The following is a 22980-nucleotide window of genomic DNA, read 5'->3' on the forward strand; positions in this document are numbered from 1 at the left end:
CAAACGAAAATGACGTTGGCCCTTTTGCCTGCCACAGTACAAAAACTGAATTCATAGACGTCAATCTCAAAAATGTTCAGATTATCCCCCAGCCTATACTTACACAATTGATGTTCTAAGATCTGAATACAGAACTTTACATTCATACCCAAAAGGTTTTATTTATTTCTTCTAAGTGTTCCATCCTGTCTGTATCTTTGAATACCTTGTCAAAGCATTTTCTCTCCCTTGCAGCATCATGTCATCCTCTGCTTTCACAATCCTGAGTTCTAAATCATAGAAAAAAAGAGAGACTGGAACAATCAAACGTCAACTCCGGGAACCTCCCCGTCAATTCAGTTTTACATTCCATTTATTTATTTATTTTAACTAAAGAGTGAATGAATGACAGGGTTTTGCTCTGTTTCCCAAGCTGGAGTGCAATGGCACAATCACTGTTCACTGCAGCCTCTACCTTCTAGACTCAAGCGATCAATCCACCTCAGCCTCCCCAGTAGCTGGGATTATGTGTATACCACCATGCCCAACTAATTTTTTTACTTTTTGTAGAGATGGGGTCTCACTGTATTGCCCAGGCTGGTCCCAAACTCCTGGACTCAAAAAATCCTCACACCTGGGCCTCCCAAAATATTGGAATTACAAGCATGAGCCACCACACCCAGCTGACATTCTGTTTGTTAATCTACACATTGTAACAGTTCTTTAATCAGTAACAAATATTTAAATTTACCTCCCTGTACAGCCGTTTATCCTAGTCCAAGAAGACATCATTAAATACTTGGCTAATGTCTTGCCTAAAGACAAGTGGATTTGGTCTCTGTCATCCTTAATCTCTCCTAATAAGTCAACCTATAAAATATGTGAGGTTAGTTCACAGTGTACCCGTTACTGTCTGGTTATCACTACTTCTTTTTCCAAATGCTTATTGAACTCCTGTGTAATATTTCATCCTAGAATTTTCAAGGGATTACATCACTTCATGAATCAATATTTGCCAGAACCTATTTGTTTTCCCATTGGGATACAAGAACCACTTTATGTTTGATGCCACCTCTCCTGATTTCTAAACTTTTCAGCTATTACTGTATTGTTTTTGTGGTCACATTTGAAGGTACCTGTACTCACGTAACTGAGTTGTTTTCTCCTTCGCGGTTTGAAGAACATTCTCTTTGACGGAGGAAATGAGAAGTTGACTTTCAGTTCATGTGAAGCCATCTGATTAAGAAGTGTTCCTAACTTTTCTCTATTTTGCTTCTATCCCTAAATATATCTTTCACATCCTTTTCAAAAGTCTTATTTTTTGTCTTCATTCCAGAAACTACACTTAAAAGTCTGTGCAAGGCTTTTGTATTCATCCTCAATTGTTTGCTCCTCCTGTCATTTGTACATTTTAACCTGAACATACCAGTTACCTCTAGGGCCACTTTGGTTACTTTGGACGCTTTTCCTCTCTTCTCCTTCCTTTGTTAATATCTGATTAGATTATCATCAGTAGCCCTTTCTAAAATACACATCTGATTATGTCCAGTGTTACCTTCATTGCCCATCCCAAAGCCACCTGCCACCCTTCTGCCAATGATCTGTCACTTACCAGCCCTTCTTATTTAATCAGAATTTAGTTCTAAGTAGCCATTTTTCTTGCTATTTCTACGTATAAATGAAATTGCTAGCAGTACAAGGCAAAAAGTTAGTGATACCCTGGTTTTAGTAGACCGAGGTTTTGGAGTATCTGTTTAGATAACTAAAACCCCCACAGTACTATTGCACCTTTCTAGTACTTTCCCTGCCTGACAAGGTGGCTTATGTATATATCACTGTCATTTCAAGTTGTGTTCCTCAGACCAGAGTTCCAGGGAGGTATATCTCAAGTGGCCAGGAAGGAACCTGTGCAAAAGCTCTGGAATCCTATTCCTGTTTCAACAGAGTTACACTTTGTTTTGTATTTTGCACATTCAGCTTCTGTGTATGCTTTTTTCCTAAGATTTTACTGTGAAGATTTTCAAGCATACACATAAAGTGAGAGAATAATATAGTGAACTCACAGAAACCCACAACCTAAATTCTGTAATTTAAAGTAAACTGTAGAATTAAGAAAGAAAAATAAAGACCTCAAATGACCTAACTTTATACTTCATAAAAACTGGGAAAAGACCAAGCTAAGCTTACTGTTAGCAGAAGGAAGGAAATAATAAAGATTAGAACAGGAATAAATAGGGACTATAAAGAGAATAGAAAAGACCAACAAAACTAAGAGTTGAGGGTTTTTTTTTGAAAAGATAAAATTGACAAACCTTTAGCGAGACTAGCCAAAAAGAGACTCAAAATTATAAATGAAAGGGACATTATAACCGATACTATAGAAATACAAAGTATCATAAGAGACTACTTAGAGCAGTGATATGCCAACAAATTGGATAACCTAGAAGAAATGATACATTTCTAGAAATATACAACCTACCAAGACTGAATTGTGAAGAAATAGAAAATCTGAACAGATCAATAATGTGCAAGGAGTTTGAATCTGTAATCAAGAACCTCCCAGAAAAGCCCAAGACCGTGTGACTTCATGTGTGAATTCTCCTAAATATTTAAAGAAAAAATATTGCCAGTCCTTTTTAAACTCTTTCAAAAAAAAAAAAAAAATTGAAGAGGAAGGAACACTTCTAAACTCATCTTATAAGGCCAGAAGAACCTTGAGACCAAAACCAGATAAACACATTACAAGAAAACTACAGGCCAATATGCCTGATGAATATAGGTGCAAAAATCTGAAACAAAATACTACAAACCAGATTCAACAGCACGTTAAAAAGATCATAGGCCATGATCAAGTGGAATTTGTCCCTGGGATGCAAGGATGGTTCAACATATGCAAGTCAGTAAATGTGATATACCACATAAACAGAATAAAGGATAAAAATCATTTTATTATCTCAGTGGATGTGGGAAAAGGATGGACAAAACTCAACATCCTCTCATGATTAAAAACACTCAGATATAGAAGGAAGGAATTTTAATAAAAGCCATAAATGAAAAACCCACAACTAACATACTCGATGAAAAGCCAAAAGCTTTTCCTTTAAAATCAGGAACAAGTCAAGGAAGTCCTAGCCAGAGCAATTAGGCAAGAAAAAGAGAGAAAAGGCATCCAGATCAGAATGAAAGAGGTAAAATTATCTCTATATACAACATGACCTTATATATAGAAAACCCTAAAGACTCCCCCACAAGAAAACTATTAGAATTAATAAAGTCAGTGAAGTTGTAGAATACAAAGCTAACATACACAATTCAATTACATTTTTATATACTTAGACTATCTAAAAAAAACTGTGTCATCAAGACGAATAAAATGTTTAGGAGTAAATTTAGCCAAGGAGGCAAAAGAACTATATACTGAAAACTGTAAGACACTCATGAAATAAATAGAAGAAGACACAAATAAATGGAAAGAGATCCTGTGTTCATGGAGTGGAAGAACTAATATTGTTAAAATGTTCACAGTACCCAAAAAATAATCTACAGATTCAGTGTAATCGTTATCAAAATTCCAAAGGCATTTTTTTCACAAAAATTGGAAAAACATCCTTAAAATTTGTATGTAACCACAGAAGACCTACATAACCAAAGGAGTCCCAAGAAAGAATAAAACTGGAAGTGTCACACTTTGAAATACAGATTTCAAACTATATTACAAAGCTATCGTAATCAAAACAGTATGGTACTGACATAAAAACAGACACATAGACCAATGAAACAGAAAAAAGATGCCAGAAATAGATCCATGCATATTATATAGTCAATCTTTGACAAGGATACCAAAAGTACACAATAGGGAGAAGACAGTCTCTTCAATAAGTGGTGTCAGGGAAACTGGATATCTGCATTCAAAAGAATGAAATTGGATCTTTATCTCACACCATTTAGAAAAATTAAAATGGATTAAAGACTTAAATGTAAGACCTGAAATCATAAAACTCCTATATTTTCTATAGAAGAAAATATAAAGAGTTCTTTGACATTGGTCTTGGCAGTGATTTCTTGGATATAACAGCCAAAGCACAGGTAAAAACAAAAGCAAGTGAGACTACATCAAACTGAAAAACTTTGCACAGCAAATGAAACAATCAACAAAATGAAAAGGCAGCCTATGGAATGGGAAAAATAATTGTAAAACCTTGTGTCTGATAAAGGGTTAATATACAAAATATATAATGAACTTGACAACTCAATAGCAAAAGCCATGATTTTAAAATAGGCAAATTACTTGAATAGACATTTCTCCAAAGATGACATAGAAATGGCCAACAGATATATGAAAAGATGTTCAACATTACTTATTAGGAAAATGTAAATCAAAATCACAGATATCAACTCATGCCTGTTAGGATGTCTATTAAAAAAAGAACAAGTGTTGGTGAGGGTGTAAAGAAAGGGAACTCTTGTATACTGTTATGCCCACCAACAGTGTACGAATTGGTATAGTTATTATGGAAAACAATATGAATGTTTCTCAAAAAATTAAAAACTAAAATATGATTCAGTAATCCCACTTCTGGGTATATATCCAAAGGAAATGAAATCAGTATCTTGAAGGGATATCTACACCACCATGTTCATTACAGCATTATTCACAATAGCCAAGATATGGAAACAACTGAAGTATCCATCAACAAATGAATGGATAAGGAAAGTATTTGTGTGTGTGTGTGTGTATACACATGTATATATGGTGGTATATTATTCACCCATAAAAAAGAAGGAAAGCCTGTCATTTGCAATAGTGTAGATGAACCTGAAGGACATGGTAAGTGAGATGAGCCAGGCACAGAAAGACAAATACTTTGTGATCTCACATATATGTGGAAGTTGAAAAAGTTGAACTTGTAGAAGTAGAGAGTAGAAGGATGGTGGCCAAGGACTGGAGAGTGGGGGGAAATGGGGAGATGTTGGTCAAAATGTATAAACTTTTTTATTTTTTATTTTTTGAGATGGAGTTTTGCTCTTGTTGCCCAGGCTGGAGTGCAATGGCGCAATCTGGGCTCACCATAACCTCTGCCTCCTGAGTGCAACTGATTCTCCTGCCTCAGCCTCCCGAGTAGCTGGAATTACAGGCATGTGCTACCACGCCTGGCTAATTTAGTAATTTTAGTAGAGATGGGATTTCTCCATGTTGATAAGGCTGGTCTTGAACTCCCAACCTCAGGTGATCCGCCTGCCTCGGCCTCCCAAAATGCTGGGATTACAGGCGTGAACCGCCACATCTGGGCAAAGGGTATAAACTTTTAAGATAAATAAGTTCTGGGGATCTGACATACAGCGTGCTGACTATATTTAATTATACTGTATAATTTACTTTAAATTTGCTGATAGAGTGGATCCTAAGTGTCCTTACCAAATACACACACACACACACACACACACACACACACACACACACACAGTGGTAACTATGTCATGATTAATGCATTAATTAGCTTGATTATGGTAGTTATTTCACAATGTATGCATATATCAAATTCTGTTGTACACCTTGAATATATAAAATCTTTGTTAATTATACCTCAGTAAAGCTGGAAAGAAAAAGTACATTTTAAATATCAAGATTGCTTACCCCTAAATGTTACATCATGCACATTATTATCTAGAGTTCAAGATTTGCTTATGCTATTTTTTAAGTAAAATTTATATACAGTTGAAATACATAAATGTTCAGTGTTCCATTTGATGAACTTTGACCAAAAGCTCCTATACCTGTATAACCATCTCTTATGAAGATACATAGGCCATTGCCACCCCAGGCTGCTTCCTCATACTCCTTCTGGGCCAGTCCCCATGCCCCCTCCCTCCTCAGGTCAAACAACTGTTTCAGTGTTTTTCACCATAAATTTTACCTGTTTGAGAATTTCATATAAATGAAATAGGTACTGCTTTTTATCTAGCGTCTTTCACTCAGAGATGTTTCTGAGATTCATCCATGTTGCATAATAGTTCATTCATTTTCATAGCTGAGTAGAATTCCATTGTATGGATATAACAGTTTGTTCATCCATATTCCTATGATGAACATACTTTTCCAGTTTTGGGTTATAGTAAAGCTGCTATGAACATTTTTAGACAAGTCTTTGTAGACATATGCTTTCTTTCTCTTAGGTAAATACATAGGAGTGGAATTTCTGAGTCATGGGGAAAATATATAACATTTTAAGAAACTGCCAGACCTTTTTCCAAAGTGGTATCATTTTGTATTCCCACCAGAAATGTAAGAGTTCCAGTTGCCGATACTCGGTATTGTCAGATGCATAAAATTCAGCTGTCCTGGGGAGTAGATAATGGTATCCAGTTGTGTTTTCAGTTTACATTTCTCTGATGACTAAGGATGCTGAGCACTTTCTCGTGTATTTGCTGTTTGGGAAGTATCTGTACAAATCTTTTGTCCATTATTTTAAATTATCTTTTCATTCTTAAGTTCTGTGTCAGATTTGATTGAAGAAATAGGTTCATAGCTTAAAAAGACTACTAGCCAAATACGAATTATTTTGATAGAATCACTTGTCTTCCTCTTTTTTTAAAAAGAATTACTTATTTACTTATTTTTGAAGATGGAGTTTTTGCTCTCGTTGCCCGTGCAATGGCATAATCTCAGCTCACTGCAACCACTGCCTCCTGGATTCAAGTGGTTCTCCTGCGTCAACCTCCTGAATAGCTGGGATCACAGGTGCCTGCCACTAAAGCTGGCTAATTTTTTATATTTTTAGTAGAGATGGGGTTTCACCATGTTGACCAGGCTGGTCTCGAACTCCTGACCTCAGGTGATCCACCTGCCTTGGCCTCCCAAAGTGCTGGGATTATAGGCATGAGCGACTGCATCTGGCCTCTTCTTTAAAAAAAAAAAAAAAGAAAAGAAAAAAAAATCTGATTTTTCTGGCACACTTTCCTTCTGAAATACATGAATCTCTTGCCAATGAATATTTCCAGCTGTATAGGCACACTTGTCCAACTGCTCTCACTCTGTTGAACAAAGTTCATTATCTGTTGTGAACTGAATGGTTGTCTTCCCAAATCTGTGTGAAAGTCCAAACTCCCAATGGGACTATATTTGGAGATAGGACATTTAGGGAAGTAACTAAGATTAAATGAGTTTATAAGGGAGGGGCCCTAATCTGAGAGAATCAGTGTCCTTATAGAAGAGATGCCGGAGAGCTAGTTTTCTGTCTCCACACACACACTGCACTCTCTCCATGTGAGCACACAGTGAGAAGGCAGCTATCTACAAGCCAGGAAGAGAGCCCTCACGAGGAACCAAATTGGCCAGTACCTTAATCTTGCCCAGCTTCTAAAACTGTGAGAAATAAATTTCTGCTGTTTAGCTACCCAGCCTAGGGCATTTTGTTATGGCTACCCAAGCAGACTAATGTACCATGCCATTGCTATATTCTCACATTGAGTTCTATGTCATCAGTCTTGGTGATACCTGTGAGATCTTATTACCACCACACAGCTCTGTGTCCAAAATTCAAGTTCCATTTGTTAGGAGCTAAAATCATGTCATTATCTTGGCTCTTTTTCTCATTCTACTTTCCCATGAGTGGGTATTTCTTCCAGGCATTTTTCTTTCCATGCCAGATGTGTATCTTTATTAATATTCAGTTTTATAGGTTAAAGCCTTCTCAATTAGATCGTTAGTGCCCTGACAACCATCTCGTCCCAGCCTCCATGAGACAGACTCTAACCTTTGTCAGAGCCTTAACAAGAGCACGACCCATTTTTGTAGTATCTTAAACCATGGATCAGAAAACCAAATTCTGTTTTTTGACTCGATCTGTATGGCCTGCTGATTGCTTCCCATAGCCTCCCTTCCCTTCCAAACCTAGACCCTTCTGCTAAATGGAGAGAGGAAAACACCACTATGTCATTTGCATTTTTAAAATCCTCCATGCCCTCAAGTCCTTAAGTTTCCTGCTCAGAATGTCAAAAGCTCTGGAGAATGATTTTTCAGAGAGAAACTTTGCATGGAAAATTTTACAGATAGGGAAACTGAAATGTGAATGTAGGGGGTGAGTGCCCAGCTTGCATGAGATTCTCAGAAATTTCCTCCCTACAAGAGATTGGCAACCACTACTCTGGAGACATATTCCAGGTTTTTTTTTTATTTAAGACAGAGTCTTGCTGTTGCCCAGGCTGGAGTGCAGTGGTGTGATCTTAACTGACTGCAACCTCTGCCTCTCAGGTTCAAGCAATTCTCCTGCCTCAGCCTCCCGAGTAGCTGGGATTACAGGCATCCACCACCCTGCCCAGCTAATTTTTGTATTTTTAGTAAAGTTGGGGTTTCACCATGTTGGCCAGGCTGGTCTTGAACTCCTGACCTCAAGTGATCTACCCGCCTCAACCTCCCAAAGTTCTGGGATTACAGGCATGAACCACTGCACCCGCCCATATTCCAGGTTTTTCTGGTGCTATCATCCATTATTTCATCACTCGATGAATAAGAGAGTCGTGGGGAAGCAGCAAGTTCTGATGGGTGTAACAAATGCAGATTCGGCTTGAAGACAGACCCAGAAGGGTCATTCATCCCACTGGCTGTGCCAGGTCTTGAGGATGTTTCCTCCATAGCCCCTGCCGGGAACCACTAAACATCGCTGCCAGTGTCTCTCCTGAAACAGCAGCTGGTTTCACAGAACCTTCTACCCAGTGTCGATTCCCTTTATTGTTGCATGGAGCAGTGATCTCGTTTCCTATTCTGAGAATCTTGAATCACCCACTGCTGGGAGAATCTCTGCCTTGTTAAATCTCTTCATTGGCCCTGAATTTTTTCCTCTCTTTTTCTTCCTCTATGTCCCTTTTTTCCCTCTGCAACCTGAATCTCATCCCTTAGAGTCTGTTTTTCCCTGAACCTTTCTTTTTTGCATTTTTTCTTCCCATCTGGAAACCCTGTGTCCCTCTTATAAGTTAAGAGTGTACAGAGGCATTTCTCATGCTCTTTTACTTCTGTAAAGAAACAGCTTGCATTTGTGGTATATAAACTGGATGTGCTCCTGCTTCCAGCTAGAAGACCAGCAGGGCACATGGCTGCAGCTGCTGTGACTGTCCTCTGTTTCCATGCCTTCTGGATCTCACATGTTCGAACAGGTTTTTCTTGGAAATTCTTTTGTTCTGCCTATGCTAGCAAACTAATGACTCTGGAGGGCCTCCTGGAAATAGACCTGCCTGTTTGCTTCAGGAATCTTTCTAGGCTCAGTACTCTACTGAGGAGTTGGCAGTTCCACTCTGCTGTCAGCTAGGGGTTGGCCAAATACAGGGAGATCTTGACCAGGAGTATTACAAAGTCACAAACGCTCCTGCACCTGTTCGCTGCCATGTGTCTATGCTGGTTTCAGATTCTCCAGCATGCCAGTCCAAACTCCTCTGGGAGCCACTTGTAAATTAATAAAATTTTCATCTAGGATACTGGTGGCTCTCTCACGACCTCAGAGAGTGCGTGTGGCTTTCCAGATTGTGTAAGGTATTCCCTCGGAGTCGCTGAGAGGATGGAAAAACTCCACCTCTTTAAATGGCTCCCGCTGCAGCTGTTTTTGCCAGGCTGTGGCTCATGAGCTGAATATGGAAACTCTTTCTGGTGCCAGCTTTGATTTTGCACCACTTGTCAGGACTGCCCTGGCGTGAGCAGCTGACTCACATTCCACCCTCCACCCTCTGCCCTCTGCCCTCAACTGGGGATAAAGGTGGGGTGGCCTGGGCACACCAGTCAAAAAGCTTTTAGTCGTTACTGATAAATTGGGTTTTATGTATTTGGCTACGTTTGTTGAAAAGGAGCTTTGTCTTTAAATCAGTGTTTGAGTGTTTCTGTTAAAAATGCTTTCTAGCGTCTGTGGCAGAAACTGTTAGTTCATTTTACATCTTACTTGGGGCCCCAGGTTTATAAGAGATCCTTTGCTCTTCTGCCACTGCCTCGACTATGGTACAAAAGTCACTGTAGGGGATGGCTGTGAAGACACTTTTGATCTCAGATGTCAGCCAGACTCACAGTCAGGAGTTTACACTAAAGACCTGTGGAGACAGCACATTTGACATTTGAGAGAACCAGAACAAGCTTTTTATATGTCCACAGATTCCCAGAAAATAGGTTCTGTAGTCTAACATTTCATTCATTCCCTCAAAAAATATATATTGAGGACCTATTGTGAGCTGGGTACTGTTTGAAGAAAAAAAAGAGACCTAGTGCCTGCCCACATGGAGCTTACATTCTAATTGAAATGTAGGGAAATTGCTGTTGAACTGTTTCCTTTGTATGCAGTAGAAGCCAGTAGAAATTAATATGGATAAATGAGCCCAGAGAAAGAAATAATGAGACAGTGGCTGGGGTAATCACCAATTTCGGGCTTTACAGGGACAGCATGCAAGATTCAAGAAGTATGTGGGGCACAGTGCACACGTCACCAACGTGAGGTGGCTGCACAATGACTCTGTGCTGCTCACAGTGGGCGGCGCCGACACAGCCCTGATGATCTGGACCAGGGAGTTTGTGGGGACCCAGGAGAGCAAGCTGGTGGACAGCGAGGAGTCGGACACCGACGTGGAAGAGGATGGAGGTGAGCCCCCACCTGCCACGCGCCTCCTGTGCCGACTGTACCTCCCACCACCTCCCTTCCTGGGCCACTGCAAACCAACTGGCTCCCCAATCTGTTTTTGTTGTTTGAGGCTATGACAGCGATGTTGCTCGAGAAAAGGCCATTGACTACACCACCAAGATCTATGCTGTGAGCATCAGGGAAATGGAAGGCACCAAGCCACACCAGCAGCTGAAGGAAGTTTCCGTGGAAGAAAGGTATGGTGTTGCCAGGTTTGCTTGCTTTTATATCTGATGACAAGAAACTTGTTTAAACCAGAGTGCATTTTCTTTGCCCTCAAAGTTGCTACTTAAGTCAGTCTTTTATAAATCCGCACAGGGTCTTCACCTGTACACAGGCTTAAGCTGGGAAAAAAAAAATGCACAACATCACAGTATGTGACAAAGGGTGGTTTATACTTTGTGGAAGTTGGTTCTGGAATGTGACTTGAATAGACATGAAATTTGGCTGGGCTAGGCTTCTCCGTGCCCAGAAAAAATGCTAGGGTATTCCAAAAACAGTCCTGACTGTGGCAGCTGACAGGAAAGCCTGCTGACCAGCAAGGTAGGAGGGAGGACAGGCTTCTGAGGTCATGGAGGAATAGTTGTGGAGTTGTGAAAAACCATCTTCCATTCTAATCAGAAGCTGTGCCTTATACTCCGTTCACTTGGTGTATCTTCTCTTACTGTGTCTTCATTTGCCCACATTTGTCTAGGTGGGTTTGGCAGTTCCAGCCTATCCCATTTGATTTTGTTGCCTTGGATCCTCTATGTAGAAAGTGTGTTTTCTGTTATTATTTTAGGGCTTTTCAATGTGCTATTTTAAGTATTGATAAGAATTGTTAAACACTTTAGCATTTCTAAAAAGAAAAGCTCAGATTACTATATTACTTAATGTATCATATTCATGCTAAGAGAGGATATTGAATAAAAACTCTAATAACTAAAGAGAATTGCATGGATCTCAAAGATGTTTTAAGAATTCTGTTGGCTGTTCACATTGAGGTAGGCTCAATATTCGCAATACACTAGTCCCACAATATGTAATTTATGAGATTCAAGTAGTTTGCATTTAGTATGGCTTTCTGCCTAACAATAACCAGTAAATCTGACCTATCACTTCTTACTATTATGTGGGGTTTTAGATGCAAAGAAATGTAACCTCCTCCTGCTCCTCCTCCTTAAATTCAGTGCCAGATGTTAAAATAAACTTGGTAAATGGTGGGTGTGCTACTGGCAAGAAGATTGAATCTAATGCAAAAAAGCCCTAATTTTTCCCTAGCGTCTTTGTTAGATATTACAAAGATTCAGAGCTCTCTTTTAAGAAAAAATTAGAGATTTTTCTGCAGTGGTCTTTATAGTTCATTTTGCTTGCAACATGGTTTTAAAGTGGCCACAAACAGAAAATAATTTTCCAAGTCCTAATTCTAAGAATCAAGGGGAAAAAAGAACCATATGCATAGAAGTGCATGAATAGGCCTCCCACTTAAATAATCCACTCTAAAAAAAATGTTTGACCTGAATTATACATTCCTTTGGAAAAAAAAAAAACTACCCAGTCTTTCTAATTTCATTTCTAGTTTCACATACCATTATGAAATGAGTTGACATGGCCATTATCCCAAGGGTGTTTCTGGCTGATTTCTGTAACTCAATCATACATGCTGAGATTCTTGCTAGCCACCAAAATATAATCATTTAACCCAAGCCCCAAATTCCAAACACTGCAGCTGATTTCGAACCCAAACCAAGGCTCACCTAATCCTCTTGTCTTGTTGCCTCTTTGGGCAAGTCTGTCAAAATCTCATACTGCCCAACTTAATGAAAGGTAGGAGGACTGATGATAGAGAGGACCCCAATAATTTTTTATTTTAAAATTCAGAATTTTCAAGTTACCCCATTTTATTATCAAGCTATACCCACATCAGATAGGAAGCTGTATAGTAGCATACACTGGGTTGATTCTTTTTTTTAACAAAAGGAAAAAGCCTTATAATATTATGAGATAGGGGTAGGCAGTTCAGTACTTTACTAGCATTAACAAAAAGTTCACATCAGGATTTAGCGAAGAAAACAATTTTGAGATAAGTCTAGGGTCTGGAGGAATAATCAAGCCTTTCCTGTGGAGAGCAACTTCCTAGATAACTTAAAAAGCCTTGACAGCCTCAATTCCCAGAAGGAACTGTAACTGGAGCACACACTGCCAGCTGCACAGCATGCTGGGAGCAGAGTGGGGCCGTGCCAGGTAGGGTCAGCTAGTAAAGAGCACTAAATGATGCCCAACTTAGCAGCCTCCATGGGGGCAAATCATAATCAGAACCAAGAACAAGCAGATTGCACCAGTCCTGGTCAGTAATTTTAGGGGAGCCCGAACCTCAGAGATCAGACTGTAGTCAGCTTCTGGACCACAAAAGGGAACATTGCCAGGCAAGTCAGGGCATTCAGGAAATTTGAGAGAAAGCAGGATGAGTGATGGAATTGGGAGGGTGGCACAAGATGTTAAACAGCATGTCTTAGTCCTCGGCTAGGGTATAAAACAGGGCCCGTGGACTCCAGCATCCTGGAATGACAGAGGGCCTGAGACAGAAAAATGCTGACATCAGAACCACATGAAGCCAGGCAGCAGTGGCCAGCTTCTCCCTGGGAATATTCAGGGCTGTTGCCCAACAGCCCCTGACACTGCTTTCTTTGGCTACTTCAAGCCCTGCTTGAAGATTTGAGAGGCAGGGGTTTTCCTTAGTGTTCCCATCATGATGCCTTCTGTATATACCTGCAAATACCTCTATATACCTGGGTGCTTTTTCTAAACACTTGGTTCAAGACGTGCACCAATGAGACTAATGGGAGGCGAGTACTCGAGGACTGAAAGAGATGTGAGCTTGGAACAGCCACTCCACGCAGGATCCTTAGCACTGTTTTGTCTCTTAGCAATGTTTCAGGCAGCTCTACCTCTGGTAAATCCCCTGTCACCTAAAAACAATTAGAAACTGTGAGATGACTGTAGCACCTGCGGTACTGAGAAAAATGCCTTGAAGGCAGCTGTGCTTTATGCATCAATTACCTTTTAAGCAACTGAATTCCTAATTCCTAAATTTTAAGATAGCTGTGGACTGCTTCTAATTAGACTCAGTTATTTGACTTTAAAATAGCTGTGAGACTTCAGATCATGCTTCCTTGTACAATTGCTAATTACATTGTGAGTTCTTATTCTTCAGAAGCCATATGATCTTTAGTTCTAATCTTTCAAAAAATGAGGAAGCTGAGAAGAAATTTACAACTGGTCTCAAAAGAATCCTGGGCTGTCCCTACCAGATATATAATGTCTGTGAGGTGTTCAGCGGGTAGCCCAGTTACTCCAGCTTTCCTCTAGCACACCGGGATGCCCTGCCTCCGTGACCTAGACTCATCTGGCTGGTCCCCAACCTTGGGTGAACCCTTGGGTGTTGTTGCTGCTCAGCTGGCGCGTGTGGTGCGTGGCTGAGGAAACTCATGAAGTCTTTTTTATTTTTGGGAATCCATGCTTTCACTCCTTATCTGGGCACTCAGGGCTACCCCAGCCACCCTCCTTCATCCCCAGCCGACGTGACGCTAATTCTGGTCTAGAGGAACCCTTCCAAACCTTCCTGCCTCTCAAGTGCCACGCCCCAACCTGACACACCTCTTGCTCTCAGCTTTTGACCTCACCTCCTTTGCCATGTTTTCTTATAATGTAATCTTTTTTCCATCTACAAACTTAAGATATTTCATTGATACTTAAAATGTCAGGAAAGTTCCTTTTGGGGAGAAAAAATAAAGGGGGAAGCATAGTTTTTCAGAGCAATTTAAAATGCAAAATGCTTATATCATCTCAACGTGAGGGATGGTGCCCAAATCCTGTATTCAGACTTCAGTAAAAACAGTTTTCCCCAATTCATCAAGCGGTAAAATCCCTAAGGTTTGCTCAGTACCAAATTACTAGAGTTGCCTGTAAAATGAAGAATTTTCTTTTCACATTACTGAAGTCACACCTAGCTTACATACTGTTTTTTGATTTATAACGTAGGGGCTTTCAAGGGGGTCACCCAACCCAAACCGGCCTAAGCAAAAGGAAACTTACTGGTTTACACACCTAAGTATGCAGGGGTAGGGCAACTTCAGGTATCACTTGTTAAGAGAACTCAAATCTTGCTGCCAGGATTCTGGTTTTTTCCTTCATATCTCAGTTCTGTTCCTCTGGGTTATTATAGTTCTTCAGATAGAAAAATGGCTGCAGAACTTATAGTCTCTGGTTTAAAATCAGTAGGAAAGAACTGCCTCTGATTCACAAGTCCCCCCTACAAATGTCTTTTGAGGTGCTATTGGCTCTGGTGGGCCCCAGGCTACCCTTGATCCAATCACTGTGGGCTAGGGAGAAAAAGCCTTTGACTCTTCCCTTGGAAATAGTCACCTGCCACCATAGACTAGCAATGTAATCACTTACCCCAGAGGTGATTTGGATAGACCCAAAATAGAAAATGTCTACTACAGGCCGGGCGCGGTGGCTCAAGCCTGTAATCCCAGCACTTTGGGAGGCCAAGACGGGCGGATCACGAGGTCAGGAGATCGAGACCATCCTGGCTAACACGGTGAAACCCCGTCTCTATTAAGAAATACAAAAAACTAGCCGGGCGAGGTGGCGGGTGCCTGTAGTCCCAGCTACTCAGGAGGCTGAGGCCGGAGAATGGCGTGAACCCGGGAGGCGGAGCTTGCAGTGAGCTGAGATCCGGCCACTGCACTCCAGCCTGGGTGACAGAGTGAGACTCCGTCTCAAAAAAAAAAAAAAAATGTCTACTACAATTCACCCTTTTCTTGTCCTATATAGCCTCTTAAAATGGCCCCATTTAAAACTATCCTAAATATAGACCAGGCACGGTGTCTCACGCCTGTAATCCCAGAATTTGGGAAGCCAAGGAAGGCAGATTACATGAGGCCAGGAGTTCAAGACCAGCCTAGGAAACATGGTGAAACCCTGTCTCTCCTAAAAATACAAAAATTAGCCTGGTGTGGTGGCACACACCTGTGATCGCAGCTAGTCAGGAGGCTGAGGCACAAATCGCTTGAACCCAGGAGGCAGAGGTTGCAGTGAGTCAAGATGGCACCTCTGCACTCCAGCCTGGGTGACAGAGTGATAATCTGTCTCAAAAAAACAAACAAACAAACAAAACCACCATGAAACCTCACTATCCTGTATGTAATTTGAAATGCATTTATGCCACCTTCCCAAAAAGAGGCGGCTCAAAGTCTCAGCCAGTCACCACATTCAGGATCTCAGAGTACTGTGAAATTTTCTCATCCAGGCCCAGATAAACCCCTCATGGTCCTGTGGCTAATGAGAATATTAACCACCCTAACTTGCCAAATAGCGGTAAAGAGAGGACAGAATGAAGACAATGTTTTTGAATCACCACTTTGGAGGAGGGAGAACCAGACAACACGCGGTGGTCACTGGTCCAAACCATATTGCCTTCAGTTGGACTAGACAGTCAACGATTCCTGCCCTAGCCATGTGCGAGTATTATATGGCTGGGTGGTAATATGAATGTTGGAAGATGCCAGCAGTCAGGATGTAAAGGTTTTGTTTGTTGTTTCAAAACATACACATATGGAAATGAAAAATAAAAGTAGGAAGTAACATAATACTCTCTTAAAAGTACAGCTCTCCAAGTGTCCCAGGTTCCTACTGGGATGTCAGTGATGCCCCTATATTTTGTCATTCTCATGGGAAAATTTGTATCCTCCTGCCCTCCCATGAGCTCCTCCATTGACGAGAGACTGGCTCAGGACTTGGCTACTCCACAGACATGCATAAGCTGTCACTTTGTGGGAGGGAAGGTCAACTTTTAAAGACATCTGCCAGGAGGCCCACATTTCAGGTCAGTCCAAATTCCATTTTTGTCATTTAGTCCTCTGGCCTAAGATTTGGAGTTTTATAATATCAACTTAGGGAAAAAAAAAATATATATATATATATATGTTTGAGCCTGGGTCTGGCTCTGTTGCCCAGTGTGTAGTACAGTGGTGTGATCCTGTCTCAGTGCAGCCTCAACCTCCTGGGCTCAAGCAATTCTCCCACTTCAGCCCCGCAAGAACCTGGGACTGGGACTACAGGTGTGCACCACCATACCAGCAAATCGTTTAGAGATGGGGTGATCTTACTATGTTTCCCAGGGTATTCTCAAACTCCTTGGCTCAAGCAGTCTTACCACCTTGGCCTCACCAGTGCTAGGATTCCAGGTGAGAGCCACCATGCCCAGCTCAAAAAATAGATTTTTTTACATCTCCAACTGATACTTGAATTCTCAAGGGAAAGATATATCAATTAAACAAATTACTATTTTATTTCTTAAATCATTTGTCACTCTGCCCGCATATTTGGTGATAAACTGAGTATGAGTTAATTTATTATTGGGAGATATTCCTTTTTAAGAGTGTAGTTTATATTATTTGTCTCTGGAAGGAATATCATAACCTTTTGTAGGCTCAACAAATTTTCATTAATGGTTTGGTATTGGCATTGCTTCGTGTTTAGATTGTCACATTAGCAGACCCACCTTTGGGTTGGTGTGCGTGTCATTTTTGTGGTACCACCATGTGCCTTTGATATCGTCTGCTTTTTGCTAAGGGGTCCCATGCTTATCTTTCATATTCCTGTCCTGTGAGTGGCATCTGGGCTCTATGAGTACACATTAGTTGGAGATTTCGAGAACACACAAAATCTTGTTCATTCTCCTTTAATTGTTCTTTCTAATGGAAAGTGATGATTATCACAGAAAAGAACCTTAGGGTATTTCACTGTGGAACAGTAATTACTATCATTCGTAACTACTTTTGCATATGTTTTTATTAACTAGTATTATATCTGTATAACTTTTTAAAAATCAGAGATGCCAGTAAAAATGCAACCAAATCAATGTCAAGAATTTATTAGAGACATGTAAAACTTTACCCAAGTAAAGTGAAACAATTTTGGTGAGTTTTTATACCACCATCTGAGCATGCCACAACAATCAGCTTACAAAATACATTAATGCTGAGGTTTGTTGCTTTTAAAAATTGTAGTCTTGTATTCACATTATGTTTTGTTATTCCCATATATCCTTTAAAAATAATGTTTAAGGCCAGGCGTAGTAGCTCACAACTGTAATGCCAGCACTTTGGAAGGCTGAGGTGGGAGGATAACTTAAACCCAGGAAGTTGAGGCTGGCAAGAGTTTAGATGAGCCTGGGCAACATAAGGAGCCCAATCTCTACAAAAAAATTTTTAAAAATTAGCTGGGAATGAAAACACACTCCTGTAATCCCAGCTACTCAGGAGGCTGAGATGAGAGGATCACTTGAGGCCAGGAGTTCAAGGCTGCGGTGAGCTGTGATCACACCGGTGCACTCCAGCCTGAGCAACAGAGCAAGACCCTGTTGTGAATGAATGAATCAATGTGTGTTTAAACATATTGGACTCATCTCCAGAGGTTTTCATTATTCCATTAAGAGAAAGCCAGAAATTAGAAACTTACAACTATAGCAATACTTAGTGCCAATGTCCACATTTTTTGTTCTTATCAAATTATCATGCAGCTTCAATTTTGTATACTGTGGTAACTACATGATCACAAGGGAACATTCTCTTTGATAATTGATAGGTAGTAGTATCTAATAATATCTCTAAGTATGGGTTATGATCTTTTACTGAAATTCATATGAGCTGACCAGGTATTAGTCTTCCTATTTACATCTTGTGGGGCCATGCTTAGTAATTTATTTTTAAATGCCTGCTGTTTGACATAGGTGGATGTCCTCATTTCTTCCTCACTTAACTGGCCACATGGGGGTTGGTCATAATGGATATTTTTATTTGCTATATACAGTTGGAACTTGCATTCTATAGAAACCCAGTTTTATAATGACAAGATACAGAATAAATAGAATTAAACTATTATAGAAATTGGCATATAAGTACTCACTTAACCTTTATATTTTGAACAGGATACAATAATTAGCTCAAGGATTGTTTTCTCAATGCACCTGAGTCAGCCATCTGTATTTTTTTCAAGGTCCTTTATTAACAACTGCTGAGGCATACAGCTTTTGGCTGTCTATCCAGGGATGAATAAAAGAATGTTAGACTTAATACTTTCTGTTTCTACATTATCTTTATAGCATTATTTTACTTACAGCATTTTTCACCTATCATTGAAAAGAGGTTCAACTGCTCCCTTCTTTTCTTACCTGAGAAGCTGCATAACTTATGGCCAAAAGTCAAAATCCCAGAGTCACCTAAAGCATATTTTTTTCCTTCTTCAGTAGACTTTGGGCTTGTTGCCAGTCTCTCCTGCTTAGCTCAGGCTAAAATGGTCATGTCTCTCTTAAAAAAAAAAAAAAAGTCTGGGCCGGGCGCAGTGGCTCACGCCTATAATCCCAGCACTTTGAGAGGCCAAGGAGGGTGGATCACATGAGGTCAGGAGTTCGAGACCAGCCTGACCAACATGAAAAAACTCCATCTCTACTAAAAATACAAAATTAGCTGGGTGTCGTGGCACATGCCTGTAATCCCAGCTACTCAGGAGGCTGAAGCAGAATTGCTTGAACCCAGGAAGTGGAGGTTATAGTGAGCCGAGATCACTCCATTGCACTCCAGCCTAGGCAACAGGAGCAAAACTCTATCTAAAAAAAAAAAAAAAAGTCTTAGGCTAAGCACAGTGGGGCAAGCCTGTTCTCCCAGCACTTTGGGAGGCCAAGGCAGGAGGATCGCTTGAGACCAGCCTGGACAATATAGGGAGACCTTATCTCTACGAAAAATTTAAAAATTAGCCCGATGTGGTGGTTTAGTTGATTGGGAGGCTGAGATAAAAGGATCACTTGAGCCTGGGAGGTCAAGGCTGCAGCGAGTCATGATCATGCCACTGTACTCCAGCCTGGGCTATAAAGTAAGACTCTGTCTTTAAAAAAAAAAAAAAAAAAAAAAAGTAGAAAAGTTAGTTTATAATGCTTAAATTGTATTGCCTTAGCTTCAACTTAGTGTAGTTTACTTTATAATGGATAACTGTAGATACTGTGATATGTATAGTTCTAGTCACTGATGTGTTAGATTTTATCCAGATATTCAGCTGTGTTTTACCTGGGTAGATGACATGTACGCAGCCATCATCTAAAAACAGTTTCAAGCAACATTGTGTTTATATACTCTATCAATCAAACTTTGTGCATTAATTAAATACTGTTTGTATTTAAATCATTATGGAATCTCTGACTTCTACAAGAGTTGGCTCAATGAAGTCAAAGGAAAACTCGGCTCCCCTTGGATTTCCTCTTACATATAAAACCTCAGAATAATTTAGTGTCTACCTTGAAAGTGGGCAGCTACATTCTTAAAGACATCCTTTGCTTTAATCCCACTTCTGACACCAGTCTGCTTAGTCCTCACACGACCGTGATGTTAATGATGTGAATGATGGAAAAGTGATTGTATAAAAGTTAGGTGGGGCCGGGTGTGGTGGCTCATACCTGTAATCCTAGCACTTTGGGAGGCCAAGGCAGGCAGATCACCTGAGATCAGGAGTTCAAGACCAGCCTGGCCAACATGGCAAAACCCCGTCTCTACTAAAAATACAAAAATTAGCCAGGCATGGTGGGAGGCACCTGTAATCCCAGCTACTCAGGGGAAGACTGAGGCAGGAGAATCACTTGAACCCGGGAGGCGGAGGTTGCAGTGAGCTGAGATCGCACCATTGCACTCCAGCCTGGGCAACAAGAGCGAAACTCCATCTCAAAAAAAAGTTAGATGACGTTTCTCTAATTGTAGGGTATGCAGAAAGCTATAGTTACAGTTACATAAGGCAGGAGCTAATAGCATTTTTTTAGGCAGCACTGTTAGGGCTTCCCAAGTCCTTAGCATGCCCCAGTGAGACATACAGCCATGCTTATTAGCATTTTTCCAAGCACCAGAGACTTCCTTTATTTCTTTGAGATGTATTTTATACTTTTCTACCATCTCCTCCTGAAACACATACCCAAATGTTTAGGAGAATCTGAGTACATGCCTACCAGCTCAGGCAGTGTAAGTAACTACTACAAAACAATTCTAACACACTTGGACATGTCTACTATGGGAACTAACTGACTTTGGCTTCAACAGACCCTGCCTCAGGCCCAGGTTTCAGGCTGTCTGAGGTTCTCTTCAGCACAATGTGATGGGTTCCTTGGCCATCTTCTGGCTGCACCTGTTCTGCTCTCTGAGAAGATTTTGTTTGTCTTTGTTCTGTCTTGCCAAGTCTGAGATTGGCACTGGGGAGAATTGCATTTCTGAGGGCTTCCTTTTTGGTTTTCTTATTATCTCATTTCTGTTGGTGGGAGACCTGTGAGTTGCCTTAAGAACTGAACAATCACAGGCTCTTGCTGTTGACCTGATCAGGGTTACACATAAAGCTCTCCTCTTCCAAGTAGGTTGTCAACTCTGTGAAAGCAAAATTCCTGTTTTATACCTGCTTTATCTCTATAATCTAGAACATGCTGGCATTTAGTAAATAAGTGTTGAATGAATAAATAGACTCCTTAACAACTTAACAAGATTTAGGTTCATTTTCAGTCTAGCACATGGATTAGATATCAAAGGCTGAGATCTTGTTGACACTTTGTCATTAAAATTCATAATCCAGCTAGGAAATCTCTGCTTCTAAGCAGCTGGCCTCACTGGTCACCCTTCCAGTGCTCAGGCTGCAGCCTCCTCCATCTGGCTTCTGCCTTTAGGCAATTCCAAACAGTGGTCTGAAGTGGAGAAGCCGTTACCCCAGACTGCATCTCAGTGGTGTTGAGGGTAATTTTCTGCTTTTTCTGGCAGGGAATGTGTGATAGTGGATGTTTAGGAGGGGTCTAGAGGATCAGGCAACTCTCCTTTCTCTGTCTTACCTGCTGTAAGTTTACTTCCATGTGGATGGATGAGTAGTGCTTCCAACAGTCCCCATGGACAAGGACTCATTCCCAGGTACCAGTAGCCCCTTGCCATATGCACCCACATTTGGCTGATCCCAGCTGTCAGCATTCCATCATTTTCAGTAGCCCCCACTTGTGGACCAGCAGGCAAGTCAGAATCCTGAAGGGTGATCCTCATCCTCCCCACTCCCTGCAGTGCCCCTGTCTGGGCTCTGCTCGGTCTCTCTTAACCCTCCCTCCATGCAATAGCAGAGGCTAACAACTTTCACACAAGAGATGGTCACCCTGGTTTATGAGGTTTGGGCACCCCATACAAGTCTGGGGGGTATGTCCCAAGTGGAATTCCTCTCCCAATTCTCTGTGAAGAGAGGGGAAAGGAACCATTTCACTTCCCAAACTGCCTTCCACCACAGAGGCAACTTCACTCTCCAGTCATCTCAGCGGCCCGGCACAAGCAAACACGAGGAGGCGGTGCCAGAATTATTCTTAGCAGCAGATTATAAAGGAGGAATCTGTGAATATTCTACATTAATATTTTAGTCCTTGTGGAATATATTCACTGTCAGTCTATGGCATATGTTCCTTAGGAAACCAAGGAACTTTTACCAAACCAAAATTAGAAGTAGTTTCTAAGCCTTTTATAAATGGTGGTGCCCTTACCTGTGAACTGACAGGCACTAGCACCAAATGACCTCAAAATTCCACTCTGGCATTAGCATTTTCCAGAATTTTTCTTAGACTGTGCTTACAGTTGAATAGATAAGGGCTTAAAACCTATCTTCTATCTCATTCTTTCTGAGTTGACTTGAATGGGTTTATGAACTGAAACAAAAAGAAAGTTCTATAAAGAAAACTATATACTGTGGGCTTAAAATTTTTTATGGGGTTTCGGAGATTTTTGTTTGTTTGTTTTGGTCATGTTTTAGTTTCAACTCCAAATTAATAGCTTCTTTAATCCTTGATTCCTTAGTATATGAGTCTATGGCATTAGTATAAAATTTCACTGGATTATAAACTGTGTAGGATTATCAGTTCCCCAGTGGTTGGTACTGTATCTACCATGGGACCACTGTGTGTCTAACACGGGGCCTTGCATTTAGTACCCAGCAAACAAATACTTTTCCAATGAATAGATGAATGGATGAATTTACTTAGCCTGCTTCTCTTAATATTTAAGTAATCTGTCTTCAAAATGCCGTGCAAGTCCATTCTTGGTCAGCGACACTCTTTCCTTCACTTCATTAGCAACTCTGGATGGTCTTTGTGGGAAATGATGTGACTCATGTAGAATCCAGAATGCCCCAACTGGCCCTGGGACTGCACTTGGCAAATGACTTTTTAATCTTTGTAGTATCTGTCCTTCAGGAATTATAATGTTTGTTTGGTTTAAATCTATTTAAGAAGATTCTGTGTCACTGTGGCCATCATGCCTAT

At 40.7% G+C, this 22980-nt stretch overlaps 1 protein-coding gene across 4 annotated transcripts in view; it reads left to right on the forward strand.

The window, feature by feature from the left end:
- The window catches only part of EML6 (EMAP like 6), a 254910-nt gene that overhangs the window by 201684 nt on the left and 30246 nt on the right, over window positions 1-22980 (forward strand). For all 4 annotated transcript variants that reach the window (XM_003908660.5, XM_017947530.3, XM_031655162.1 and 1 more), the window contains exons 27-28: window positions 10388-10589; window positions 10699-10825. In XM_003908660.5, coding sequence (XP_003908709.5) covers window positions 10388-10589; window positions 10699-10825 — 329 coding nt within the window. The remainder of the gene's footprint in view (window positions 1-10387; window positions 10590-10698; window positions 10826-22980) is intronic.

Source organism: Papio anubis, chromosome 14, assembly GCF_008728515.1.
Source record: "Papio anubis isolate 15944 chromosome 14, Panubis1.0, whole genome shotgun sequence".
Lineage (NCBI taxonomy): Eukaryota > Metazoa > Chordata > Mammalia > Primates > Cercopithecidae > Papio > Papio anubis.